The sequence below is a fragment of the Monodelphis domestica genome, chromosome 3 (assembly GCF_027887165.1).
Source record: "Monodelphis domestica isolate mMonDom1 chromosome 3, mMonDom1.pri, whole genome shotgun sequence".
NCBI lineage: Eukaryota > Metazoa > Chordata > Mammalia > Didelphimorphia > Didelphidae > Monodelphis > Monodelphis domestica.
In genome coordinates, this window is record NC_077229.1 from 537,811,738 (window position 1) to 537,835,192 (window position 23,455).

The 23,455-nt window shown below is 35.3% G+C and overlaps 1 protein-coding gene across 1 annotated transcript in view; it reads right to left on the minus strand.

Annotated features, from left to right (window-relative positions):
* The window catches only part of MEGF10 (multiple EGF like domains 10), a 177,250-nt gene that overhangs the window by 85,658 nt on the left and 68,137 nt on the right, over positions 1–23,455 (minus strand). Inside the window, exons 2-4 of the mRNA XM_007486611.2 lie at positions 15,940–16,074; positions 11,895–11,996; positions 5,408–5,508 (exon numbers count right to left, since the gene is read on the minus strand). Coding sequence (XP_007486673.1) covers positions 5,408–5,508; positions 11,895–11,996; positions 15,940–16,055 — 319 coding nt within the window. The 5' untranslated portion in view covers positions 16,056–16,074. The remainder of the gene's footprint in view (positions 1–5,407; positions 5,509–11,894; positions 11,997–15,939; positions 16,075–23,455) is intronic.

Genomic DNA, 23,455 nt, shown 5'->3' on the forward strand with positions numbered 1-23,455 from the left:
CTCCCCACCCCATTGCCTAGCCTTTAAGCCACTCTTCTGCCTTGGAACCAATACACAGTATTGATTCCAAGATGGAAGGTAAGGGTTTAAAACAACAACAACAAATTATTGGATAACCTGAAAGACTTAATTAAAAAAAATGAACCCAGATGTCATATTGCAAGAAATAATAAAATTAAACTGCCTAGGTCTCCTAGAACCAGAGAATTACAGAAATGAAAATAACCCACCTGCTACTTCCTAGGGAAAAAAAAAACAACTCCAAAATGAAAACTACCAGGAATATTATATCCCAAATCCAGAATCCTTAGGTCAAGGGCAAAAAAACAATACTGCAAGCAGCCAGAAAGAAAGAATTCAAGTTATGACAAACAATAGTGATTTTCACATAAGACTTAGAAATTACAACAATAAAGAATCAAAGTTGGGGCAACTGGATGGCTCAACTGGGTGAATTGAGAGCCAGGCCTAGAGATGGCAGGTCCTAAGTTCAAATCTGGCTTCAAACATTTCCTAGCTGTGTGACCCTGGACAAGCCACTTAACCAATACACAGTATTGATTCTAAGATGGAAGGTAAGGGAAGGAAGGAAAAAAAATTTTTTAAAGAATCAAAGAGCTGAGAGTATGATATTTCAGAATGCAAAAAAAAAAAATTAGTTTTACAACCAAGAATAACTTACCCAGCAAATTTAAGCATAATCCTGTAGAGGGAAAAGTAAATATTAAATGAAATAGAGGACATCTAAGCATTCTTGGTGAAAACACCAGATATGAGTAGAAAATATGACATACAAACCACAGCTGTAAAGAGATTCATAAAAAAAGGTAAACATGACTGAATACTTATTATGGGTCAAATGTCAACAATGAGACAACACACCAAAATTTATATTATGGTTTATATAACAAATAAAGAAAAAACATTGACTTGATGACATCTACTCTAGGATGGAGAAACCATTATTTCTTTCATACTGGGACTCCCAATCTCTTACTAATGAAACCTGTTTGATTTCACTTAAGTTTTATGAAAAAAGAATGTACAAAATACTGGAATTACAGTGAATGTATACAAACAATGGCAAAAAAAGGGTATAGAAGCAAAAATCTGGATGGAGCACTGTCAGATAAAGTTTTAAGAATAATCACTAAATTATGATGGAGACCTTGTTCTGATTGAACTGACTCAATTATTAAGATGGGGAAAAGCTCCCCAAATTCCTGGGATAACTACTTTTTAAAAGTCCAGAAAGTGCTGGGAGTTAGAGGCTCTTCTTCATTCTAGTTTAGCCTGAAGTTGGATGGGATAAAATTACAAAAAAGGATAGGAAAAAAAATCTCATTTCTTTCTTCAACATCCTGAATTCAAGGATAACTGACATCTAAGTACTTTGTAAAGAACTATTTTTCTTAGTTGCCTGGTTAAAAACAAAGTTTTTCTCTAAATACATCAGGGTTGGGGGCAGCTGGGTATCTCAGTGGATTGAGAACTAGGCCTAGAGATGGAAGATCCTAGGTTCAAATCTGGCCTCAGGCACTTCCCAGCTTTGTGACCCTGGGCAAGTCACTTGACCCCCATTGCCTAGCCCTTACCACTCTTCTTCCTTGGAACCAATACACAGTATTGACTCCAAGATGAAAGGTATGGATTTAAAATAAATAAATATATTAGCATCCTCATTATAAAATCATAAAATTTTCTAGGATATACCAATAACTATTCAGAATGTATCTTTGACTTGATATTACTTTAGTCCAGATCCTTAAGAAACTTGTTAGTACCACTAGGATGTTCATTAATCCTACAAGTAACTCATATATTTAGATTATGGGAAGCTGACAAATCCAGAATGAAACAAAGATGGCGGAGTAGAGGAATGGAAAGCCTGAATCACTCTGAAAATCCTCTCCAACCAATCTTAAAATAAAGCTTCAAAATCAATACTAGAGTGGCAGAACTGAAAAAAGGGAGAGGGTGAGGCAATTTTCCTACCAAAGACAACTTGGAAGGTAGGGATAGAAATTCTGTTTCACTGAGGTATGAGAGAAGTGCTGTCTACAGCAAGGACACATCAAGGAATCTGGTACAAGCCAACATCAAGGTCCCTCCTCCCCATTGCTTTAGGTTCTGAACCCAAGCTCAGGTCAACAGGGAGATTCAGAGACTCTGCCTAAGCCAACAGTAGAGTAATCCCATGCTCTAGGGAACTTCTAAATTCTGAGTCCCATATTAAACCATCCAGTGAGGTCTGAATTCCAACACAAGGCAGCTGGCATTGCCTCTGGTCAGTGCAAGCTACTGGTGAAGACCTTAACCCAAGGGTAAGCCTGTGGCAAGGCCCCTATCCCTAGTGCACCTGGCTGGTACAAGCCAATGGTAAGGCCTCTAACTGCAGAAAAGCCTGAGTGCCTTGAGCCCTGACAGTGTGCCTGGTCTTGCAAACCAAAAGCACATCCTGCAGGAAACTGAATCAGCAGTAGGAAGTGGCTTCCAGAGCTCTCAGTTCACAGACCATCATACCATCTTGGAAGAACTAAAACTTTATAGCACCCAGAGCTAGATATGAGGGTAGCAGCAAGAAAATTCTGAACTATTTCCTCTATCTGGAGAACAGAACCCACCTTTAATATATAAATAAAAGCCACTTGGATAAGTCACTTAATCCCCATTGTCTAGGTTTTACCACTCTTCTGCCTTAGAACCAATACACAGTATTGATTCTAAGACAGAAGGTAAGGGTTTACAAAATTAATATTATCGTTATTATTGGACTATTTGAAAGCCATGATAAAAAAAAAACCCTAGATATCATATTTAAAGAAACTGTCAAATAAAACTACCCTAATATTCTTGAGTAACAGGGAAAAACAGAAATTAAAAGACTATACCAATCACCTCCTGAAATTCCAAAATGAAAACTCTCTGTAATATTATAGCCAAATTCTAGAGCTCCCAGGCCAAGGAGGAAATATTGCAAGCAGTCAGAAAGAAAATTCAAGTACCATGGAGCCATTGTCAGGATTATGCAGAATTTAGCAGCTTCTACATTAAATGATTAGAGGGCTTAAAATAAGACATTCCAGAAGGCATAGAGCTAGGTTTACACTCAAGAACCACTTACCCAGCAAAAGTGAGTGTATTCTTTCAGGGGGAAAATGGTTATTTAATGAAATAGGGCATTTCCAAGCATTGCTGAAGAAAAGATCAGAACTGAACAGAAAATCTGATGTTAAAATACAAGACTCAAGAGAGGCATAAAATGGTAAACAGGAAAGAGATATTCAACAAGAGATTCAATAAGGTCAAACTATTTACATTGTTATATGGAAAGATATTTGTAACTCTTAAGAATTTTATCATTATTCATTAACTTAAAAGGAGTATACATAGAGGGTGCTTAACTTAAGTAGTCAACTTAAGTTGACTATGATGTCATAACATCCCCCCAAAAAATCAAAGGGTAGAAAAAAGGACTATACTGAGAAGAAGAAAGGGAGAGGTAGAGTGGAGTAAATTATCTCACCTGAAGAGGCATAAAAATATTACTACAGGGGAGGAGAGGATAAGAGTGATGATGGGCAATATTTAAACCTTACTCTCATCAGATTTGGCTCAGAGAGGAAATAACTATACTCAGGTATAAAAATCCATCATAAGCTATTGGGAAGTATTAGAATAAGAAAGGGGGGCAGGTTCTAATAGAAAGGAGGGTGATTTGGGGTAGGCAGTGGTTAGAAGCAAAACATTTGTGAGAAATTAAGGAGAGAGAAAGAGCAGGATAAAAAAAATTAATCATAACTGTGAATATGAATGGGATGAACTTACCCATAAAACGAAAGCAGATAGCAGAGTGGATTAAAAGTCAGAATCCTAGGATATATTATTTACAAGAAACACATTTGAAGTAGAAAGACATACACAGAGTAAAGGTAAAGGGCCAGAGAGGAATCTATTATGTTTCAGCTGAAGTAAAAAAAAGCATGGGTAGCAATCATGATCTCAAATGAGCTTGTGACAAAGAATGTTATCTATCTCCAGAGAAAGAACTGATGGAAATTGAATACATATATTTTTCACTTTATTTTTTTATGTGTACTTTTATTTTGAGGTTTGGGTTTTAAATGAGTATTCTCTCACAACTTAACCAATATGGAAATATGTTTTGCATGGTAATACATGTATAAACTAGATCAAATTGCTTAACAACTTAGGGAGCAGGAAAAGAAGGAGATGGAAAGAGGATAATTTGGATCTTAGAATTTTGGAAAACATATTAACAATTATTGCACATAATTGGGAAAATAAAATATTTAAAAAAATAAGATTGAAAGCTACATAGTATGGCAGAAAGAGGTCTAAAGTTGGAATTTAAGACTATAATTCAAATTCTACTTTTGGCACTTACTAACTGTGAGCACTTGGATGAGGTTCTTATCCTTTATATGTACAGTAAAAGAGTTAAACTAACTGATCTTTAAGATTCCTTCCAGCAGATGTTTATGTAATCCTAGGAAAAAATAACATTTATTTCACAGATTTCTATAATTGTAATTTATAAATTAACATAATTTATTATTTGATGTAAATCAAATTTACTTAATTTACTTAAGCATCTAGAGGCAGAATTGCATTCAGTCAAGTGAAACTTAGATTCAAATTCTGCCTCTGACATTCTATTGTTGGATGATGATAATTAAATCACTTTATGTCTCTGAGCTTCAGTTGCCACATTTCTCACTTTATGGAAATGTTATGAGGCTCAAATGAGATAATGTTACATATGCTTTCTATGAGCATTTCCAAACCTAAAAGTACTTATATAAATGCCAATTATTCTTAATTTAAATAATGAGCTGTTCTTTAAATATTTCAACATGAATTAAAAAGTGGGGGAGAGAGAGGGCCATTAGCAATGAAGAGTAAAGAGATCTACTTGCAGTCCTGAGAGAATAATTATACAGCATTCCACCAAGTCTTAACAGTCCTCTCTAAGGAAAAAAGCTGGCTTATGCCATGCTTCTTTATATCACTTGCTCAGAGAAAATCAGGCCATTGACCTGCTTTGTGACCTACTCTAATGACTGCTCATCAGTTTTCAAAGAGATATTTGTTCAATAATTGTAGTTAAATTGGTTACAACTGCCCTGAATAATCTTTTTTGAACAATCCCTCTATATTCCCCACTGTTTGCCTTGAGCTAAACCATTTGAAATTGAGTGACTGTCTAAGAAAATAGACTTGTACTTCTCTTAACTTTTGCAACCAAAGAATGCCCCAGACAAGTGTCAAAAGGAAGGTCAGCTGCCTATTGAAGCCTCTTGACCAGAATCTAAAGACTCATTACCAGAAGCATTCCAACCTTTGATAAAATTAAGAATTTGAAGTGAAAAAATATTATACTTACGAATACATATTTCCATGCTTTCATAAAATCCAGGACAACACTGGGATTTACGTCTATACATAGTTTTTTCTCCATGACGATAGGCTGTACGGTAACTAATTCTATGTATAGAAATAGGAAAAAAAAATTTTTTTAGGTTATTTTTAATTCTATATTTGCATTGATTTGGGATAATGTGTTAGTTAAAAGTTTAAGATAAGCATTCTATTAGATTCAGTTGTATTAGATATAGCATACAACACTGAAAGCAAAACAGTCCAAAATTATTAGGAAGAAACTTAAAATGGTATTCTTGACCAATATAATTGTATTCGCTTCTTTCATTAATAAGAAGTTCATCTGGCCAATTTAAAGTAAAGTATGCATTGACTCAAAGATTAGCAACATTGAAAGTAGGTTATTTCTTTCTCATTAAAATTATTTCTTAGATGCAGAAACTAATTTTATTTTATTTCCCATCTAATCAATCAATCAATCCACAAGCATTTTTTCAAGTACCTCTGATATGCCAGGAATTAGGGTGGATATTTCAGCTACAAATACAAAGAATGAAGCAATCCTTCCTCTCAAGGTGCTTGCATTCTAACAGTTTTCCATTTTAAATTCCATAGTTCAGCAAACTGGCTTTTTCTCTATTTCTCACCCACAACATCCCCATCCCATGCAACTGCACTGATTATTCTCTATGCTTGGCATGCACTCTACTCATCTTGGTCAAATCAAGTCAACAAGCACTTATTAATTGGCAGTTAATGTACTAAGATCAGAATAAAAATACAGAAAGAAGAATAAGCCTTGTCTTCAAAGAGTTTGAATTCTAATGGGGGAAGACTACATAAAAATTGAAATGAATGGCAGAGAGGAGAAAGAACAGATAAAAGAGAAGTCTAGAAAGCCAGGTGTACAAACTTGATTGGAATGAATACCACATTGCCCTGGGTGCTCTTAAAACGGGAGGTGTTGGGGAAAAAAACAATCAGCAGTTAAAGCTTCAATAGGTTCTTCCAAATGTGTTAAGTCCAGGGGTGGAATGAGATTCTAAGCCGAATAGTTTTCAGGATTGGTACATTTGGGGGCATCTCTCTCTGGTATCCAAAGTAACTCCTGTGGTTTAGAAACTCCAAGTCCCAAGCAGACTAGTTTCTAGTACAATGGTCTCCCTCGTCCCTTATCCCTGGATCCATTTTCAAAGATTTCAGTAACTCATAATAAATTGTAAATTTCCTGGGAAAGGGAGGCAATAAAGGGGCAACTAACAAATGAGGGAAGGGACCAGCACATGGTTTATGTGGAAGCCTGACTGGAAGGGCAGGTGAATGACCATCTGGGCAAAGAGAGACAAAGGTCTCTTCTCTCTACACAGGTCCATTCTGTGTGTTCTTTTGCTTTTTACTTTTTTCATTTTTTAAAGAGCTTTTGTATATGTATTTTTATGTGTGTATGTGTATGAGAGAGACAGAGACAAAGAGAGAGAGAGACCTAGAGACAGAGAGATGGGGTGGGAGGATATGGTAAGAAGAGGGGCAAGAGTAGAAAGGGGGGGCTCTCTGACCAAGAGTAAAATATTACCACAAAACAAATAGAGGAGTGAAAGAATCAACAAGGAGACAGAGTGAAACAGCCTCAAAAAAAAAAGAAAAACCCAAAAGTTAGGCAGAGACCATCTGGGGAACTGAGGTGAAAGAGGAGCAGAGAGAGCAGGAGACATAGCAGCAAGTAAAGAGCAAACCAAGAACAAACCACAACCCCCACCCCACATCTGCTCTCATAGGTTCTGAACATAAGACCAAGCTAAGTCAGACCCTGAGATCCTGCTGGGGCAAACTCACACCCCTTGAAATTTCAAACCTGCGGAAAAGTCTGGAGTCCCAGCCCAGGGCAGATCCACATGAGTCCAGAGCAAAGTCAGGAATCCCATTTTGGGCTTGGGATAAGGATATAATCCATGGTTTGGGGTGAGGGTATAGCTCTCAGCGGGGGGGCTTCCATGGGATCTTTTGCCCAAAACTAAGGTTAGAGCTCCAGGACAGGGCAATCTAGGGTGTGCCTGATTGAATCAAGAACACCTTGAGACCAAAAACTTGAGCCTAAGCCTGGGGCTAGAATTTGATCAGTCCCTGACCTGATCAAGTTCAGGTTGTGATCAAAAGCTTACATCCAAGCCTGAGGAAAGTCTTTAAGCTATCAGCATCTCAAGGGTCAATTGAATCAGCACTAGGGGGCTCTCAGAGCTCTCAGCCCTCAGACAATCCAGCAAACAACCCAGAAAATAAGCCAAAAAATAACATCAAGGAAGGACGGAAGTTTAAGAGGGTACACCAAGTAGCTTACAGATAATTAGATAGGGAAAATGAACAAACAACAAAAAAGCACCTAATTCCTAAGAATTTTTATAGAGACAAAAAGCAAAGTGCAAACACAGAAGGGGACAGTGAAAGCAAAGGAAACACATGCAAAGTCCAAAAGAAAAATATGGAATGGATACAGGGTCTGGAAGAACTCAAAAAGACTTCAAAAACCAATTAAGACAAGTAGAGAAAAAGTGGGGAAGAGAAATGAAAAGTGATGCAAGAAGAAAGGAAAGTAATGCAAGAAGAACTGAAAGTGATACAAGAAGAAATGGGACAACTGAAAAAAGAGAACCAAAATCTGACAGAGGAAAAGCAGGACTTAAAAATCAGAATTAACCATCTAGAAACTAATGATTTAATGAGAAATCAAAAAACACTAAAGCAGAATCAAAAGAATGAAAAAAAAAGAGGAAAACATGAAATATCTTCTTGAAAGAACAATTGACTTAGAAAACAGATCTAGGAGAGATGATCTGAGAATTATTGGACTGTCTGAAAGCCATGAGGAAGAAAAAAACCTTGGATATCATATTACAAGAAATTATCAAAGATAACTGCCCAGAGATCCTTGAACAAGAAAATAAAATTGAAATTTAAAGAATTCACAGATCATCTCCAGAAAGAAATCCTCAATTGACAGCTTCCAGGAATGTAAAAGCTAAATTTAAGAGCCATTAAGCCAAGGAAAAATTACTTCAAACAGCCAGAAAGAAACAATTCAAATAGCATGGAGCTACAATCAGAATGACTCAGGACCTAGTGGCTTCTACATTAAAGGATCATAAAGGCATGGAATATGATATTCAGAAAGGCAAAAGATTTGGGTTTACAACCCAGAGTCACCTATCCAGCAAAACTGAGTATATTCATTCAGGTAAAAAATAGTCATTCAATAAAATAGAGGATTTTCGTACATCCCTGAGGAATAAACCAGACCTAAACAAAAAATCTGAAAGTCAACTACAAGACACAAGATGCCCAGAAAGGTGATCATTCCTGATGAGATGATTTTGAAGTCTGCTCTAGAAAACTTCTAGCAAGCAGCATAAATACAGAGCATGAAGAGTGACCTTTCTAATCTGTCAGGTAGTCCTACTGTTTTACCCTGGATTTTTTTTAACTTTGAATTCCCAAATCAAAATATGACTCAGATTTTTTATAAGAATTCTGTAACCTTCAAAAATACAAATATTGTCCAAAAAAAAAGGAAAAGAGCAAGAAAAAAAAGAATCTGGCTTATTTTTTAAAAAGTGGAAAGAGGGTATCCTTGAATGTCACTGATTCTTGATAATTTCTGGTGGTGAAGAATTCAGGGGCAATTGCCTTCCCAAAATTCCTACCTATTGAAGAATGGCAATGAACTCAGAAATCAGATCTTTTGAAGGGGAAAAAAAACACAAGCCAAGGGAACCTTAGGAAAAGAGGCTTAAATCCTCTCCACCATGTGGCCAGGCAGAGGAAAGAAGAATTCTCCTCAGCTCTACATCATTCTCCTGGTGGAGGCTCATTTTATTCAAGTGGAGCTATTTACATACACAACCCAAGACATACTTCCAAAGTGAAACCTTCATAGATCTAGTGCATGCTCTCCCCAACTACCTACTTTGTGTTTATTATAGCTGTAATAGCCTATTAAAATAATTAGTTTGTTTTAAATCATCCCTGCTTTCCCTTTTTTGGCTGTAGTCTAAATAGACAATAGTCCCAGGAAACTGACTTAGGGGTTTGGTTTGGTTTTGATCAGTTCTGTTTGTTCTTTTCAGTTGTAAGCATAAGGAATAGAATTCCTACTGGATTTGGAATTGAGCCACAATGACCCTGATGGCAGATTCAAAGCTGGATTTTACAACCACAGCAGGGAAGTCAGGCATCTATACCAATGGTGTGCTGTTAAATATTTAACAACTAGCTCTCTGAGGGGAAAAAAAAGCATACATAATATACTTTTAAATTTAATCTACATAATTAACATTTTCTCTTTCTTAAATCTACAAATCATCAATATGATAAATTAAGCCTTAATGCTCACATTGAAAATTTAACAAGCAGCTCATGAAAGCTAGTTTGAGCAAGCTCCAACACACCTCTGTGATTATATTTTTATATTGATATAGATAGTTCCTTAAATTTGCAATTTAATTGAGGAGGCAAGAATAAGTGACCAATAAAATATAAAGGGCTTCTCCATTTAGTTTAACTTTGGTTCAGCAGTGGGACAAAATCAGGGAGGATTGAGCTTCAAACATCTGAAGCTATTCCTATAACTCACACATTGTAGTCCAGATTTTTTTTTCCATTTATGTGTGTGTGTGTGTGTGGGGGGTGTGTTTAGGGTATAGACAGCTGGCCTTAAAAAAAAAAAAAGAGTATGCTTCAAGTCTTACTTCAACTTCAAGAGGTCTATTTGACTGAGCAATTCACTTAATTTCTTAGTGCCCTAATTCTCTGAAGCAGGAAGATGGAAAGAAAATGTCAATCTGCATTTGTGATCTTCATAGGAGTTCTCTATACCAAGAAATCATAAGCCCAGTTTTTGATATCTTTTTTTTAAACCTCACCTTCTATCTTAGAATCAATACTGTGTATTGGTTCCAAAGCAGAAAAGTGGTAAGGGCTGGGCAATGAGGATTAAGTGACTTGCCCAGGGTCACACAGCTAGGAAGTATCTGAGGCCAGATTTGAACCTAGGACCTCCCATCTCTGGGCCTGGCTCTGAATCCACTGAGCTACCCAGCTGTCCCCTTAAGCCCAGTTTTTTTAAAGACTCATAAGGGGGGCAGCTGGGTAGCTCAGTGGATTGAGAACCAGGCCTAGAGACGGGAGGTCCTAGGTTCAAATCCGGCCTCAGCCACTTCCTAGCTGTGTGACCCTGGGCAAGTCACTTGACCCCCATTGCCTAGCCCTTACCACTCTTCTGCCTTGGAGCCAATACACAGTATTGACTCCAAGACGGAAGGTAAGGGTTTAAAAAAAAAAAGACTCATAAGCACACACATAATAAAGGCTTTATGTTAAAGCAAATCATTTTGGGAAAATTACTCCAGACTGAATGCATCTTTGTTACAAATAATAATTAAAAACACCAAATACAGTGACCACATTTAACAATGTATATATCACATTCTCTTCTGGTAGCTTCATGACTCTTTGCCTTGTTAGAAGGGAGGACCGTTAAAATATTTGTCTGTTTGAAGCATCATTAGTTTTTCAGACTTAAGCATTGTTTTCATGATATTTTATTTCACTATCAATTTATATTTGTTCCCCTGATTCTTTGTATTTATTATATCCTTCATTTCTTATGGCATAATTATACTAAATTATATTTACATACTAAAAATTTGTTTAGGCATTACCAACTGATGATTTCAGTTCTTTACTACCACAAAGGATGTGGTAGTACCTCTTCAATGAATATTTTGGTATATATTGGTTTTTTGTTTTTGTCTTCCTGTCCTTTGAGGTCTATGATCCAGAGAAGTATTTCCAGGCCAGAGGGTATGAACCATTTAGTCACTTTTTTGCATAATTCCAAATTTATATCCATAAGAGTTGGACAAATTCACAGTTCCACCAAAAGAAGATTAGTCTTCCCACAGTCTTTCCGATAGACTGTTTCATTTTTTCATTTTTGTCATTGCTAAATTTCAAACTGTAAAGGAAAACCTAAGGCTTAATTTATATTTCTCCTACTGATCTAGAGCATTTTTAAAAAATGGTTAATTTTTTATCATTCTTTTAAAAACTGGTCATATCCTTTGATCACTCATCTATTAGGGAATGGCTATTAATGATACACATTTGTTTTAATATTTTGCATATAATATTTTTATTGGTGGTATTTGGCATAAATATTTTTTCCATTCTAAAATTTCTCTCCTTTAATTGATTTTATTAAAATTGTATATAATTAAAATGATGCATTTTGGCTTTTTATGATCTTCTCTATCAAGGAAATTGTTTTATCCCTACTAATCCCAGAAAAGCCCTGGAAATATGGTAAGCATTCAATAAATAATTCTTGGATAAATAAAAACTCCTTTTCTCTGACAGTCTTTCACATTATAGATTATAGAATGTTCCATTACTCAGTGTCTGCATAACCAAACTCAGAAGCATATATTTACTTCCTTTACCTGTGTCGTGTACACTTAAACCAATTTAGGATATCAGTACAGCTCGTGTAATAAATTTGATCAAAGGGATGTGGATATGACTCCTGTACTGTCACTGAATAGCTGAAAAAGAAAAAAATTAGGAAAATAAATCAGCATCTTCCTGTTTTACATAGATGTTTATGTATCAGCTTTTAGAGATAAATGCTAGATTAATTATCCTTACTGCAAATGTAGATTGCTTATTAACAGAAGATCTCCTAGTATTTTTAACTATTTATTTGAAAGAGAAAGTTAAAAGGTTTATAAGACATGTAACAAATACCACAAGTGTAAAATGAACAGTTATTTTCATGTTTATCAATAAAACCATGGTATTTCCAATATTAAAAATCTATCACTTGAGCAAACAGAGCTTTTCTAAAAAAGGTTTCAACAAACACAGAAGAACAACATTTGCTTGATCACATGATTTGTTGGGGATGTGATTGGGGAAGTTGACTCAAAGCAATCACTTTATTGCAAACATTAATAATATGGAAATAGGTCCTGATCAATGACAGATGTAAAACCCAGTGGAATTGCTTGTTAGCTATGGGAGAGGGGAGGAAGGAGGGAGGGAAAAAGGGATGGAAAGAACATGAATCATGTAACCAAGGGAAAATATTTTTAATTAATTAAATGAATTTTTTATAAAGACATATAAACCTATAATATTAACTCACCAAAAAAAGGGGGAAATTTAAATCTGTTTCACAGCCCCAATTTTCTATTTGCATCTTCTTATTTCAGAAAGAAAAAAAATGCAATAGTACCTTTTAGGCATCTCACCAGCACACTGTAGGCTCACCCTTCCTGGCTGCCTCTGTCATTCTTTCTTTCTTTCTTTTCTAATAAATGTTTATTGACTGACTGCATGAAGAATCTTCTTCAAAATGACTTAAAGCCATCTGAAGAATCCTCCCCCCCCAAGAATAGTGGCTTCTGCTTCAGTCTTCCTGAAGTTTTACCAAAGCAAACAGTTGTAATCAGCAAAACCAACCTTTTATGCCAATTTGTGGCAGAGTCAGAAGACCTAAGTTCAAATACTAATTTTGTCACTTAATGTTTGAAAAACTAACAACCACTATGTTTTGTTTTCCCCATATGTAAAATGTAGAGGTTAAATTAAATGTTCTCTTACATCTTTTAAATCGAGTAGTTGCCTTCTCACTCAAATTCTGTAAAAATAATTCAAAGCTATCTATATTGAGGTTTGGTGTCTGTTTAGGAGGAACAAATAGATATCTTCAAGTGAATATAGATTGAAATTTTGGTGAACTAACTTTGAAGATTTTTTTGTTAGAAAAGTTCTAAAATGTTAAAATATACAAACCAAAACAAATTTTTGTCCTCTAGGAATTTTGATCCATGGACATGTCTGTCAAAGCTGCTTCCATGAAACAATAATTTACAAATTTCAATATCTTTGTTGATTTCCTTCTTTGCTACAATATGACCTTTTCCCCCAGTCAAATATTTTGTATACCAATACACTCATATATTCAGTCTTGAAGCATCTTCTAGGCAATAAGGAAATGAAATCATCTGACAGGATGTATTTTAAATAAATTTAAATACTACCTTTTATTTTTTTAAAACTCTTACCTGCTGTCTCAGTATTCATCTTACAACAAAAAAGCAAGGGCTAGGCAAATGGAGTTGTGACATTGACTCTGGAGTCATAGAGCTAGGAAGTGTCCATGGTTAGATTGGAGCCTGATGCTCTATTTATTGTGCTACCTAGCTGTCCTGCTATCTTTTATTTTTGTATCACCTATATTTCCTACTTTAATATCCCTAATGTTTTTCTAGGAGATAACCTTGATTCATCCCCAATAATAAAGAAAAAAAGGAGAAGAAAAAATTCAACAGAATTACAACAAATAAAAAATATAGAATATGATGTACCATGTTCTCTACCCATAAGTCTTCTAAATCTGCAATTAGATGGAGGTATCTTTGGTAGGGTCAAACTTAGTAAAATATATTTTCACAGTATCTTTTTTTCCATGGTATTATAACATATTACCACTCAAATCCTACTTCCATATTATTCATTTTTGTAATAGAATAATCTTTTAAAACCAAAACTCCAAATCATATACCTATATAAACAAGTGATAAATCATGTTTTCTTCTGGATTTTTACTGCCATAGTTTTTTCTCTAGATGTGAATAGCATTCTTTCTCATTAATCCCTCAGAGTTGTCCTGGATCACTGCTTTAGCTTTTAGTAACAAAGTCAATTACATTTGATTGTCCCACACAGTCAGTTACACAGTATTTCTTAATTGCTTTACTGTTGTTTTTTCAATTTATATTGTTTAGATCCATATTGTTTCCCTGGTCCTGCTTACCTTACATTGGTTTATGTTTTTCCTTGCTTCTCTGTTTTCACTATTTATATATATGCTTCCATAAGGATCATAACAATTCATACATCTACTAATAACACATTAGTGTGCCCAGCTTTCCTCAACTTCCCCAAAACTGGCAGGTTTCCTAAACCAATAGAAATTTTTTCTAGGGGAAAAAAAGTTGTGATTTTAGTAGATTTCAAGCTTAATATGAATCATCAGTGGTATGTAACAATCAAAAAAGGTAATATTATCTTGGGCTACACTAAGAGAAGCGTATCTTCTAGGAAAAAGGAGATAATAATCCTTCTCTACGCATCATTTGTAAGATCTCATCTGGAAATGATTTTTATGATTCAATTTTTAAAATTTTTGATTAATTAGTGTTTAATTCTGACAACCACAATTTATAAACAATGATAAATTGGAAAGAATCCTAAGGAGGGCAACCAAGATATTTAGATACAAAAATCTGCTGAATAAATTTGGGATATTTAACCTGAAGAAAATAATGTTCAGAAGGGATATGATAGTTGTGCTCAAGTATTTAAAAAGTCATTATGTGAAAGGATAAGGCTTGTTCTGTATATGCCCAGAGGGAAGAACCAAAAGCAAATTTGAAATTGGTAACAGAAAAATACAAACAAGCAAAAACTTCCTACCAATTAGAACTGACCCTAAGTGGAATGGACTATCTCTAGAGAAGTTAGTTTTCCTTTCTTTGGAGATCTCCATGTAGAGGAAAAAGATAATTCGTCACGCTTATCATAATTGGGATTTCCTTTCAGTATAGCTTAGACTAGATGATTGCTAAAGTGCCTTCATTCTCAAATTCCATTATTCTCTGATTCTGTCTCTAAATCTGTCCATTGACTAACAAGTGCTTGAGTATATTATAACAAGAATTTAGGCTTATGGTTTGCCATTACTTTAAAAAAGAAGAAAAAATGATAGTTTTGTTATTTAATCTTGCTGGGGTCATTGAAAATACCCCAGAGTCAATTACCCAGATATCATTTAATAGAAAGATACAGAATTGATGAATTTGCACCTGCACATTTTAACTTACTAAAAGTATTACCTGGAAGAGAGGGGGAGAAGGGAAGACCCTAGCAAGATTTTAGATTCAAAGAAAAGGCATCATCACGCCGAGTCAAATTCTAGTGATATTAATTATATTTTTTTCTATCAAATTATCTTGTTACTCTAATCTGATATTCCAATAATCATCTTTCACTAATACTATTAATATGATTAGTGTCTAGATTTCAGCCAGGGGATTAGGTAAAATAATGATCTTTGAAGAAAAGATGCTCACCTTTCTCATCACCACCGGCAATAACTATTGACCAAATATCAACAGGCTGATAGGTTCAGAAGCCTCAAGAGTGACAGTTAACTCCCAGATTACCAATCCCACTTCTAGTCCAGCCCTTATAGCCATCATCTGGGGAAGCATTTTCTGTGATCAGCCCACCAGATCCTGTGATCTCCACCAAAAACAACTAATCCTTCCTCTTTCATTTTATCCTTTGTTTGCTTTTGTAGAAATACCTAATCTTTTCCTTGCTGATGCCTAATACTACTGAATTTATGGTTTGAAAAGGAATATAAGTATCAGGGCTGTTACTTTGAAATAAAGTGCATATTACTACAAGAAATATTACCTTTCCCAATGGCTACAAACATTAGGGTCTTCAAGATTCAATGATAATGTCATTCCAATCCAAAGGTAAAATAATATAAAAGGAAAGTCCAAGAAGGAATTTAAGTAAACATCCATTTTTCCCCAGAAGGATAATCTGTAAGAAAAAAATACATACTCAAATTATTAAATTCAAAATGGCCAACATAGTGTTCTTTGAAGGACACTAACCAATAGGGATCTACTGTCATTATAACTAACTAAAATAATAATAACAAGCCACAAATTTATTAAATATATGCATAACATGATCGTAAGGTTTAGCATAGTAACGGGTTTCTTATATGAAGCTAGTAATCTAGGAGTTCATAGTTAATTAAAATATTTAAATGTATAAATGTCATAAATAATTATTATAATAACCACTAGTACTTATAATAAAAGAAATGAGAAGCAGTGGACAGAAAGCCAGCTTACAAGCTGGGAAAACCAAAGTTCAAGTTCTACCACTGATACTGTCTCGATGACCCTGGTCAAATCACTTATGTACTCTTTCAGTACTTTCAGGCTACTCTTAGTTATAACATGAAGAACAGTTGCTGATCTATATTGGTAAAGGGATTCTTGTTCCAAGTGTAGATTGGATATCCTCTGAGATCATGTGAATTCACATATTTAATGTAGTATACTTTGACCACTGTGTACTTTGACAACTCCAGAGGAAGAACAAGATGATAAAACATTTTTCAATACATTCAAAAAACTGGAGCCTACTTTTCAACCTGTGAAAACATTACATCAAGGCTTTCATCTTGTTTATTTTTTCATAGGGGCAATAATAAATAGTCTAGAAATGTGCCATTGCCTTTTTACCAGCCAAAACAGGAATAAAATTCAATAAATATTCTACATCCAGGCTTTGTGGATCACATATGTTTCTCTGTCTTGAACCTCAAAATTATAAGAGAAAAGGGTAATTTCGTTATATATATAACTGCACTATTAGCATTCTCTCTCCCCCATTTTCAATAAACTTTTTGTATTCATTTAGCAAAAAATTAAGTGTTTGTGGAAGAAAAAAAATTGTCTGAACCCCCTACTGCAAAACTTGATTACATTCAATATCATTCACTTAATTATTATGGAAAATCAAAACAGAAAATCAGCACAAAAGATTTGCATTGCTAAGGTGTTTACATTTGCAATATAAAATGCAGCTGGAACATTTTACTCCTGTTATCTGTCTAATTGTATATAGCATTACTAGGAAACTATGCTTTCAAAAATTTGCCACAACAGCCTTAATAATGAATCAATTTAAAAGAGTATTTATAAACTATGACTTGTAAAGGAAGTTGGTTGATCATGAAGCAGGAATGAAACTCAATAGATGCACAGACAAAAGATAATGTCAAGATCTATGTAATATTTTAAAAACAAGAGTAAGGCTAGTTCATTCAAAGGCTGGATCCATCACTTGTAGTATTTACCTAGGAGCCTAGATTGTGAAGAATGAGAATACATTCAGGGAGAATCCATATTGAAGATATGAAGATAAATATTTCTAACTAGTTTTAGTTTTGCTAAGATATATTACTTTAGTAGCAACCAATAAGAAAATGAGCACTTGAAATATTAATTAGATTCTTCCAGAAATGAATGACTGAATTTAGATCATTTCTGGTAACAATAGTACTTTCTAGAAATAAGTGAAGATTTGTAAATGACTTCTAGACTTCCTTTCCTCTCTTATTCCCAAGTCCCTTTCCTCTTCAAAATCTCTACTTTTTCCCTGCTATCCTTTACTTTCTCTAAAAACTTTAACAAAAAAGTATACTTCAAATCTAGATCATAGTTGTTAGGGGTTTTTTCACTTTCATCCTATAATAGCAAATAGATTATTACTGTAGAAGTTCAGGCATGTATTAATCTTGAAAATATTTTAGGGGTACTCAAAAGATGAATAGCCTCATGGATATATTTCTGATGAGTGATTACTTGAGTTAAAATCTTAAGCTTGTCAAATTCCTAACCCATCCCTAAGGCTATAGTCAGAAAGACTGGCCAACTATCTGAGTCTTCTTGTTTTGCTAATAACAATCAATTAACATTTGAATCAGACAAACCTAAATGCATGAGATCATTTGAACTCCTGATCTAGGCATACCTATTGTTTTAAGATCTGGCAACTTGCATCTTATGACTATTGCCTCATAATTATCCCTTCCTCCCTTCCTGTTGCTACCCCCCAAAAAACTCCGTATGTCAGACTAAGAGGAAAGCTCTTTTCCACCAGAGCTAACTCACTGTCAGACCTACTTCATGTTGAAGTTTTCTGCATCTTTCTTCCCACCTTATGTTCTCCTTTCCTTAGACTTTAACCCACCACCCATTTTTCTCTCAGTCCCTAGTTTCCCACCCACAAGGAGCTTTTGTGAAGTTGGTGGATGACTTCAATTACTAAATAGAAATAATATTTTAAAAATATTTCTCTGATGCAAATTCTTACACCACTCCCAATCTAGTTGTTTTTTTTCCCTCAGTTGATGACCAATGAATTTTGCTCCAGCCTCTTACATTTACCCTGTGTATGTCTATCTGCCTTGTGTATTTTTCTTTTTTTTTAACTTTTAAACATTGTTTTTTATTTAGTCAATATCAAACATTATTCATTGGATACAAAAATCATTTTCTTTTCCTCCCTCCCCTCCACCACCCCTCCCATAGCCAACATGCAATTCCACTGGGTATCACATGTGTCCTTGATCTGAACCCATTTCCATGTTGTTGGTATTTGCACAAGGATGTTCATTTAGAGTCTACATCCCCAATCATATCCCCTCAGACCTTGCTGTCAAGCAGTTGCCTTTCCTTGGTGTTTTTACTCCCACAGTTTGTCCTCTGCTTGTGGATACTGTTTTTTTCTCATAGATCACTGCAGATTGTTCAGGGACATTGCATTGACACCAATGGAGAAGTGCATTATGTTCAATTGTACCATAGTGTATCAGTCTCTGTGTACAATGTTCTCCTGGTTCTGCTCCTTTCAGTCTGCATCAATTCCTGGAGGTTGTTCCAATCCCCATGGAATTCCTCCACTTTATTATTCCTTTGAGCACAATAGTATTCCATCACCAACATATACCACAATTTGTTCAGCCATTCCCGAATTGAAAGGCACCACCTTATTTTCCAATTTTTTGCCACCACAAAGAGCTCAGCTATGAATATTCTTGTACATGTCTTTTTTCTTATCTCTTTGGGGTATAAACCCAGCAGTGCTATGGCTGGATCAAAGGGCAGACAGTCTTTTATTGCCCTTTGGGCATAGTTCCAAATTGCCCTCCAGAATGGTAGGATCAGTTCATGACTCCACCAGCAATGAATTAATGTCCCTACTTTGCCACATCCCCTCCAGCATTCATTACTTTCCTTTGCTATCATGTTAGCCAATCTGCTAGGTGTGAGGTGATACCTCAGAGTTGTTTTGATTTACATTTCTCTCATTATAAGATATTTAGAACACTTATTTATGTGCTTATTATTAGCCTTGATTTCTTTAACTGAAAATTGCCTATTCATGTCCCTTTTCCATTTATCAGTTGGAGAGTGGCTTGATTTTTTGTACAATTAGTTTAGTTCTTTATAAATTTGAGTAATTAGACCTTTATCAGAGGTTTCTGTTATGAAGAATGTTTCCCAATTGGTTGCTTCCCTTCTAATTTTGGTTGCATTGGTTTTGTTTGTACAAAACCTTTTTAATTTGATGTAATCAAAATTATTGATTTTATATTTTGTGATTTTTTTCTAACTCTTGTTTGATTTTAAAGTCTTTAGCCTTTCCCAAAGATCTGACATGTATACTATTCTGTGTTCACCTAATTTGCTTACAGTTTCCTTCTTTATATTAAGGTCATTCACCCATTCTGAGTTTATCTTGGTGTAGGGTGTGAGATGTTGATCCAAACTTAATATCTCCCATGCCATTTTTCAATTTTCCCAGAAGTTTTTATCAAATAGTGGATTTTTGTCCCAAAAGCTGGGGTCTTTGGGTTTATCATAGACTGTCTTGCTGAGGTCACTTACCACAAGTCTATTCCACTGATCCTCCTCTCTGTCTCTTAGCCAGTACCAAATTATTTTGATGACCACTGCTTTAGAGTATAGTTTGAGATCTGGGACTGCAAGTCTTCCTTCCTTCGCATTTTTTTTTCATGATTTCCAAGAATATCCTTGTTCTTTTGTTCTTCCAAATAAACTTTGTTATGTTTTTATTCTAATTCAGTAAAAAAGTTTTTTGGAAGTTCAGTGGATATGGCATTAAATTAATAGATAAGTTCGGGTAGGATGGTCATTTTTATTATATTAGCTCATCCTACCCATGAGCAGTTAATGTTTTTCCAATTGCTCAACTCTAGTTTTAGTTGTGTGGAAAGTGTTTTGTAGTTGTGTTCATATAGTTCCTGTGTTTGTCTTGGCAGATATATTCCTAAGTATTTTATATTGTCTAAGGTGATTCTGAATGGAATTTCTCTTTCTAATTCCTGTTGCTGAGATTTGTTGAAGATATATAGAAATGTTGATTGCTTATGTGGGTTTATTTTGTATCCTGCAACTTTGATAAACTTGTTGATTATTTCCACTAGCTTTTTAGTTGATTCTCTAGGATTCTTTAAGTAGACCATCATGGCATCTGCAAAGAGTGATAGCTTGGTCTCCTCACTGCCTATTTTAATATCCTCAATTTCTTTTTCTTCTCTAATTGCTACTGCTAGTGTTTCTAGTACAATGTTGAATAATAAAGGTGATAATGGGCATCTTTGTTTCATTCCTGATCTTATTGGGAATGAATCTAGTTTATCCTCATTGCAGATGATGTTGACTGATGGTTTTAGATAGATACTGTTTATTATTTTTAGGAAAGACCCTTCTATTCCTATACTTTCTAGTGTTTTCAATAGGAATGAGTGTTGTATTTTGTCAAAGGCTTTTTCTGCATCTATTGAGATAATCATGTGATTTTTGTTGGTTTGCTTGTTGATATGGTCAATTATGTGGATGGTTTTCCTGATATTGAACCATCCTTGCATTCCTGGTATAAATCCCACCTGATCATAGTGAATAACCCTCGTGATGACTTGCTGGAGTGTTTTTGCTAGTATCCTGTTCAAGATTTTTGCATCTATGTTCATTAAGGATATTGGTCTGAAGTTTTCTTTCTCCATTTTTGGCACGGCTTTGGGATCAGTACCATATTGTGTATTTCTTGTAGACAACATATGGTAGGATTTTGGTTTTTAATCCACTCTGCTATCTGCTCCCATCTGTTCAGCAGAAGCAGTCTTCACATGCTGGGTGAGACTACTACTACTACTACTATCTGCTCCCATTTTATGGGTGAGTTCATCCTATTTACATTCAGAGTTATGATTACCACCTATGTATTCCTCATCATTTTGATTTCCTCTTTTAGTCCTGCCCTTTCTTCTTTCACTATTTCCTTCTACACCAGTGTTTTTCTTTTAATCAGTCCCCCTTTCTCCCAACCTTATTTTACTTTCCTTTCCACCCCTCCTTTCTTATTTCTCTTTAAGATCTATTAATCACCCCCACCCCAACTTTTCCCTCTCCTTTAATACTCTCTACCCTATTCCCACCCCCTTTCTTATTCTCTCTCAATTTCTCTGTAGGGTAAGATAGAATTTTATAACCCCAATCGATCTGGCCATTCTTCCCTCTCAGAATTGATTCCACTGAGAGTAAGGTTTATGTATTACCTATTACTACTCTCTTCCTCCCCTTCTTATAATAGTATTCTTTTCCCACTCCATGCGCGCCTCTTTAAGTGGTATAATTTATTAGTTCCATCCTGTTCCTTCCCCCTTTTATTTTACATATCATCTTAAACAACTCAGTACCACAATCTCTGCCTATGAATAATTCTTCTATGTACTATGATAATAAAAACAATTTTAAGAGTTACATATTATCTTCCATAAAAATATAATCAATTTAACCTTACTGAAGCCCTTAATTTTTTTTGCCATCTTCCTTATTTACCTTTTTGTAGTTCTCTTGAATTTTGTATTTGGGCATTAAATTTTCCATTTGGTTCTGGTCTTTTCTTTAGGAATGCTTGGAAAATCTTAATGTCCATGCTTTCCCCTGAGAGTATATAGTCAGTTTTGATGGGTAGATAATTCTTGGTTGTAGACCCCATTCTCTTGCCTTCCTGAATATCATATTCCAATCCTTGCTGTCCTTTAGTGTGGAGGTTGTCAGATCCTGTGTAAACTTGACTGGAGCTCCTTGATTTATCTCTTTTTGATTGCTTACAATATTTTCCTCCTTGACCTGGAAGCCCTTGAATTTGGCTATTACATTCCTGGGGGTTGACTTTTGAGGATTTAATGTGGGGGGCAATCTATGGATTCTTTCAATATGTATTTTGGCCTCTTGTTCAAGAATATCAGGGCAGTTTTCTTGGATAATTTCCCTATAATATGATGTCAAGGATTTTATTTTTTTCTCAGGCTTTCAGGTAGACCAATAATTCCCAAATTGTCTCTCCTGGATTCTAGATTGGTTGTCTTTTCTTTTTTTTTCTTTTTTTTTCTTCTTCCTCCGTTTCTTTTTTTTTTAATAGTATTTTATTTGATCATTTCCATGCATTTTTCATTAAAGACAAAGATCATTTTCTTTTCCTCCCTCCCACCCCCCGTGGCCGACGTGTGATTCCACTGGTATCATATGTGTTCTTGACTTGAACCCATTGCCATGTTGTTAGTATTTGCATCAGAGTGTTCGCTCCGAGTCTTTCCTCTGTCATGTCCCCTCAGCCATTGTAGTCAGGCAGTTGCTTTTCCTTGGTGTTTCTATTCCCTCAGTTTGTCCTCTGCTTTTGGACAGTGTTTTTTTCTCCTTGATCCCTGCAGATTGTGCAGGGACATTACACCACCACTAATGGAGAAGTCCATTACGTTCGATGATACCACAGTGTGTTTGTCTCTGTGTACAATGTTCTCCTGGTTCTGCTCCTCTCGCTCTGCATCACTTCTTGGAGGTTGTTCCAGTTCACATGGAAATCCTCCACTTTATTATTCCTTTGAGCACAATAGTATTCCATCACCAACATATACCACAATTTGTTCAGCCATTCCCCGATTGATGGGCATCCCCTCATTTTCCAATTTTTGGCCACCACAAAGAGCGCAGCTATGAATATTTTTGTACAAGTCTTTTTGTCCATTATCTCTTTGGGGTACAAACCCAGCAGTGCTATGGCTGGATCAAAGGGTAGACATTCTTTTATCGCCCTTTGTGCATAGTTCCAAATTGCCCTCCAGAATGGCTGGATCAGTTCACAACTCCACCAGCAATGAATTAATGTCCCTACTTTGCCACATCCCCTCCAGCATTCATTACTTTCCATAACTGTCATGTTAGCCAATCTGCTAGGTGTGAGGTGATACCTCAGAGTTGTTTTGATTTGCATCTCTCTGATTATAAGAGATGTGGAGCACTTCTTCATGTGCTTA